The sequence below is a fragment of the Anoplophora glabripennis genome, unplaced genomic scaffold, assembly GCF_000390285.2.
Source record: "Anoplophora glabripennis isolate ALB-LARVAE unplaced genomic scaffold, Agla_2.0 scaffold1811, whole genome shotgun sequence".
NCBI classification, from domain to species: Eukaryota; Metazoa; Arthropoda; class Insecta; order Coleoptera; family Cerambycidae; genus Anoplophora; species Anoplophora glabripennis.
The window spans coordinates 16,108-22,841 of NW_019417885.1; the positions used below are offsets into that span (position 1 = coordinate 16,108).

The 6,734-nt window shown below is 45.8% G+C and overlaps 1 protein-coding gene across 1 annotated transcript; it reads left to right on the forward strand.

Annotated features, from left to right (window-relative positions):
- The first annotated feature begins 5,394 nt into the window (after nt 1-5,394).
- LOC108915928 lies at nt 5,395-6,519 on the forward strand. The gene has a single exon (XM_018722087.1). It carries the CDS (start codon nt 5,395-5,397, stop codon nt 6,517-6,519), a length of 1,125 nt encoding a protein of 374 aa, XP_018577603.1.
- Nucleotides 6,520-6,734: the final 215 nt, after the last annotated feature.

Genomic DNA, 6,734 nt, shown 5'->3' on the forward strand with positions numbered 1-6,734 from the left:
TTGATGACCGTGATTCGCGAATAAATGTTGAATTCGCGAAGAAATTAGTTTTGTTAGAAGTATAGAAAAATCCGAGCCGCGGATTGGTCAAAACAAGGATTTGGGGCGGGGACTTACAATATATGTGTCAGTCCAACTTTGAGTTTCTTCTGGTCCAGTCCTTGGTAGTGACAGCGCCTTCAGCGTGGAGTTTGACGCGTGATTGAATCCGAAAGAAAGAACATATTAACAATTAGAGCCTTCAGCTAGAAATAAATAAAGGTTATATCAGTGGTGCAAGCTATGAGAGCTTGAGTCACCGATTAGTAAAGTCAGTGTTGAATCTAATAATAAATATCCGTCTTTGTCTAATTCTGAGTGCATATCCCAGCCAGGAGCAAGCTAGAGACAGATCCCGGGAAGCAGACTATAGCAAGCGGGTAAGTGCTAGACTTTGGGTATCGTACACATTTCCGCGGAACGGCATAGACTAAACTTTTATGAACATTTAATAGTGATTATAAATTGTAAAGACAATAGTAGTGTTGGGAGTAAGGGAACGGGAGTTATAGACAACATAGTTAAATTTGAGAACTAGAGACATTAAGAAATCAGTAGATTAATAATCATTTGCGAGATCAATACTTCCTTATTTGATTTAGTCACTGAGTTGCATGCATATGTGATATTCTTGAGGTAAACATGGCATCAAGAGACCAACGGGAAGCATGCGCGCTACGTCCCGCATTTGAGGTAGAAGAGGACCGCCTTCATGAATCTCTGACTTCAACGGAATCGCTCGAAGGAGCATTTGTGGGTACGGGGAATCCGGAGGATTTGGTTATGCAACCGCTTGATCGGAGTGTCGGCGGAATTCGCCCAAGGATCAATTTGGGACTTGAACACAATTATAGAAATAATGAATTAAACCCGGTTGAAGAANCAAGGATTTGGGGCGGGGACTTACAATATATGTGTCAGTCCAACTTTGAGTTTCTTCTGGTCCAGTCCTTGGTAGTGACAGCGCCTTCAGCGTGGAGTTTGACGCGTGATTGAATCCGAAAGAAAGAACATATTAACAATTAGAGCCTTCAGCTAGAAATAAATAAAGGTTATATCAGTGGTGCAAGCTATGAGAGCTTGAGTCACCGATTAGTAAAGTCAGTGTTGAATCTAATAATAAATATCCGTCTTTGTCTAATTCTGAGTGCATATCCCAGCCAGGAGCAAGCTAGAGACAGATCCCGGGAAGCAGACTATAGCAAGCGGGTAAGTGCTAGACTTTGGGTATCGTACACATTTCCGCGGAACGGCATAGACTAAACTTTTATGAACATTTAATAGTGATTATAAATTGTAAAGACAATAGTAGTGTTGGGAGTAAGGGAACGGGAGTTATAGACAACATAGTTAAATTTGAGAACTAGAGACATTAAGAAATCAGTAGATTAATAATCATTTGCGAGATCAATACTTCCTTATTTGATTTAGTCACTGAGTTGCATGCATATGTGATATTCTTGAGGTAAACATGGCATCAAGAGACCAACGGGAAGCATGCGCGCTACGTCCCGCATTTGAGGTAGAAGAGGACCGCCTTCATGAATCTCTGACTTCAACGGAATCGCTCGAAGGAGCATTTGTGGGTACGGGGAATCCGGAGGATTTGGTTATGCAACCGCTTGATCGGAGTGTCGGCGGAATTCGCCCAAGGATCAATTTGGGACTTGAACACAATTATAGAAATAATGAATTAAACCCGGTTGAAGAAGCCGGAAGGGCCGGCGATGAATTTAACGCATGCGCACGGTTACATGGCGCCCAACTCGTGCTGCGAACCACGACGCTGAGATCGAGAGTCGTCACGCTCTGCTTCGAGAGCTAAACGTGCAAGAAAACCTGTTGGACAAGTTAATAGAAGAAAAAGACGAAACACCTGTACTGGGTTGCTGGTTCACTCAAACCCAGTGGCGCCCAACAAATGAAAAAGAGGCAAACGATGGCAAATTAGTAGAAACGTTGAGTAAAGCAATAGAGAAAGTGGTAGTTGCGGCCACTAGATCACCAAGAGAAGAAATTCCACGTGCAAATTCTAGGGAATTTGAACCTACCTACGCTGGGTCGGATTATGAAGATCCTCGGCGATTTTTGCGAAGAATACAAGTTATATGTGTACGAGAAGGGATTAGGGAGCAAAATTGGACGAACTTTGCCTCTAGTCGTTTGGGGGAAGAAGCGGAAAAATAGTATTTGCCGTATAGACAATTCGAATGGACTTTCCGAAAATTTTCGACTAATCTGTTGAGCCGATTTGACAATCCCTATTTGAGGTTAAATCTGAAGAGGGATTTATTCTATAGAAATCAAGGTGAAAGAGAAGATGTAGCGGGGTTCATAGCTAGGAAAATGGCCCTTTACCGAAGACTGGAACTGGGAATGGAACCCAAGACATTAGTGTTACAAATACGTACCTTATTAAAACCAGATATCCAATTAAATTTAATAGGTGCCCCGATAGGGACAGTTGAAGAATTATCGACTACCGCTCAAGAAGTGGAAATGGTGTTGAGATCTGTTCGAGGCGAACGCGAAGGTGGAAGTCAAATAACCAATAGAGAGTTAGTCCCGTTTGGAGGACGCCCGAGGCCGACTCAGTTGACTTGTCGCTGGTGCAGGGGAAACCATCTGAATCGAGATTGTCCACGCCGTGCCCTGCCTGAACCAAATTCGACGGAGGAGCGAAGGCAGGAAGGGAGAAATCAGGGACAGAATCAGGCTGAGACAAATAGAGTTTCTTCCGGATCGTCCCCTTCGGAAAATCATCGACGACGGGAAAACTAGAGGTCGCCCTCTGCTGTGGAGTTAGCGGGGGGCGAATTTCGATAGACTCCATTCAGGAACCTGCTCACATTTATGACTTGCCCCGAATAAAACTTACATACCAGAATGACGATTTGATTGCTTTAATAGATACCGGCGCCACAAGTTCCTTTCTGCGGGCCGACCGGTATAAAGGAGAAAAACCTGACGAAGGGAGATGGGTTGGTCTAGCTGATGGAAAAAGAGTATGGGCCGACGGACCAGTAGAAGTGGCCATTCAGATAGACGAAGGTAATGCCATTTTAAAGGTTTATTTGATCGAAGGTCTCCGGGAGGAGGCAATATTGGGAGTGGATTGGTTGCGTGCTGAGGAAGTGACCTTGGATTATCTACAAGGGGGAATATATTTTGGAACTCAAGTTAGGAGAGCGGTTTACTGGCATATAGCTGGACGAGAAGAACAGTTATATACGCCGGTCCAATTAGGTATTGAAAATTGCCCTAGTGAATGGATTCCCCATTATGAGGAGTTGATAAATGATTTTCCGGAGGTCTTCCAGGAGGAAGTACTTCAACCATGCACGAACCTAGTAAAACATACAATCCGATTATGTGATAATAAACCGTTTAGAATTCGCAGATATAAGTTTTCACCGGAAAAGAAGGCTACGATAACTCAAGAAGTGACAAGAATGTTGCAAGCCGGGGTCATCCGGCGGAGCCATTCGCAATATAGTTCCCCGATTGTGTTAGTTGGGAAACCGGATGGATCGACACGGTTTTGAATTGATTATCGTCAGCTGAATTCAATAACGGAAGACGAGGTTTCGGTGCTGCCCCCCATAACAGATATTTTGAAGGATATTGGAACAGCTACGGTGTTCTCATCACTAGATCTTCGTACAGGGTACTGGCAGGTACCAATGGCGGAAGAGAGTATCCCGATGACGGCGTTCCATACACCCGAAGGGGCGGCATACGAATTTGTCGTAATGCCCTTCGGGTTGAAGAACGCCCCATCGACATTCCAGAAATTAATGTCGGAAGTGTTATCTGGTTATATTAACGAATTCGTATATGTATATCTCGATGATATCATCATATATTCAAAAACCAGAGAAGACCACGACAGACACTTGAGACTTGTGATGGAGAGGTTACGATGCCATTCGTTGAAGTGTTCATTATCAAAATGTCGACTAGGGATGGAAACAATAAACTATTTGGGACATCGAGTCACGGCAACACATAATGAGGCCCAGACTAAGCATTTAGAAAAGATTCAGAATTTTGCCAGACCCACTACACAGAAGGAGTTACAGCGGTTCCTGGGAGTTGCTAATTGGCTCAGAGAATACGTGCCTAATTTCTCTGCGATTGCAGTTCCGATGACCCAACTTCTAGGGAAACGTAAATTCGTGTGGACACCGGAAGCCGACCAAGCATTTGAAGGGCTAAAAGAGGCCTTATCGAGACCGTTAAAGTTACACCGACCGAATCATCAAGAGAAGTTTATATTGCAGACTGACGCGAGCGCCTATGGGATGGGCGCAGTGCTATATCAAGAGGGACCCAACCACGAGAAGCTAGTTATCTCTTGCGCTAGCGCAAAATTCTCCCGTGCCGAAAGGAGATATTGCAACGAACAAGAGGTGCTCGCGGTGGTTTGGGCCGTCCGACGATACCGACATTTGTTAGAGGCAAAAGAATTCCTGTTGAGGACCGATAGTCGGGCCCTGTTGTGGCTCAAACAGTATAAAGACGAACGGGCTAAATTAACTCGCTTCGCACTCTACCTACAAGAATTTAAGTTCACCGTGGAGCATTGTCCAGGCCGGTTGAACGAATTGCCAGATTTTCTTAGCCGTAATCCGGAAGAGACCGAGGTCGAGCCGATAGATGAGGATCGGATGAGTCCGCCCCATCACAAACTCAGAGAAGTTGTATCGAACGAGGGAGTTCAGCCTAAGATTAATTTGACGACTATCCCGAAAGAGACTTCGCGAGTACCGGAAGTACTATTTCAACATATAGCATTGACACAAATTGACGTCCCGGAGTTACCCTTATATGATCAAATAGTGCAGGCACAGACTAATAGTGTGGAATATCAGGCGACGAAAGTCCGAATTCACTGACTCCAACGGGAAGACGAACCGGCTGATACGCCATGGAAGCAGACGCTAAAAGATCAATACGTCGTAGAAATTGACCTTATATGGTTTAAAGAAGGAGAGAGACGCCGATTGGTAGTGCCGAGTGATTCAGAAATTTCACGATAGTCAGGAAGCCGGACATCCGGGTCGCGAGGAGACTATCCGAGCTATTTCAGAATATTATTACTGGCCAACTATGAAAAAACAGGTGCGCACTCACATACGATACTGTCTCATCTGCGCGGCGACGAAACGAGGGGGGCTTGTCAACCAGCCGCTCCCCTTAGACCTCGACCTCCAAGCCGACCGTGGCAGACGGTCAGTGTTGATATAATGGGACCATACCAGCAGACCAGACGAGGAAATCGTTGTATCATACTACTACATATGTTCAAAATGGATAGAAGCGGTCCCCGTACTCCAAGTCCGGCCGAATATTATGAAAGAATTTTTAGAACGAGTTTTTAAACGATGGGGATACCCGGAGACATTTATCTCAGATAACGGGCCCACATTTAAAGGACAGAGATTTCTCCGATACCTGCGACAGAATTATATTAATCCTTACACGACCCCTATATATCACCCACGGTCCAACCCGGTTGAGCGACGCAATCAAGAATTAAAGAAACTTTTAAGGATACATTGTCGCCAACATGGGGAGGATCGTTGGGATGAGTATATTGAACAAGCCTTGTTTACACTGCGTAACCGAAAAAACGATGCTATTGGGATAAGTCCTAGTGTTGCATTACTAGACGCACCGTTAGTACAACCTGGGGAATGGAATAACCCTGAGGTACGAAAAGCAGTCCATAACGCACCCCAAGAAAGGGAAGAACGATTACAGAAGATCCGCAGACGACATATTGTGTTTGACAGACAACTGTTTCCCGTACAGGGTCGACCGAAAGTGACATTAAACGTGGGGGATCAGGTGTTAACTAAGAATCCGCCGGGGCTAAAAACTCAGTTCGGACCGCCATGGGCCGGCCCATACCGAGTAATCCGAGTGTGCGGGCTTAATGTCTATGAACTAAATAGAAATGGAACGCCGGTATTGGTACATATAGATGACATTCGGCCGTGGCCAAATCGCGCCCAGTGGCAACCGATAAGGGACGACCCGTTACATATATCCCCCGGGGAGGACAATCCGGCATCCGGACAACAAGAGGAAGCAGAACCAACACCTGACATAGAACACGAACGTGCAGAAGATCCACCGCCAGCGGAGGAAGTTCCATCGTCGACAGATAGTGAAGAAGAGAGATTCGATACGGGTGAAGAGATGGATTCGGCGACGTACCCTAACTCCGACACCGAGGATCCTAGAAGACGCCCACCCGAACGACACGGAGCGCAACGGGTATACACACCCCCATATAGAAGGGAATACAAACAGAGTACCATGGAATCGGCCCATCCGGGACCGTCCGGGATAGGCCCCCAACTACGAAGGAGTCCTGGGTCCAGACCACGAACGGATGAGGCCGGAACGAGCAGGGAGGGAGAAGCAGCCAGGCGCGTACGGACAATCAGGGAAGTAAACCTACCTGTTTAATTCCGGTCCCGTTTGTTGCAGGCCCGCCGATAAGAGCTGATACATCGAGAGAGGGTAGCCCGGAGACGACACGGGGAGACGAGGTGCAGTTCACCGAGGTGAATACTTTCCTTGGTATAGAAGATGTAGTGGAAAAACATGAACCCGTAAAATTATTTTCAGCCATACCTATTACGGGGTTATATCCGTAAACTTTGTATAATCGTTATTTGTTG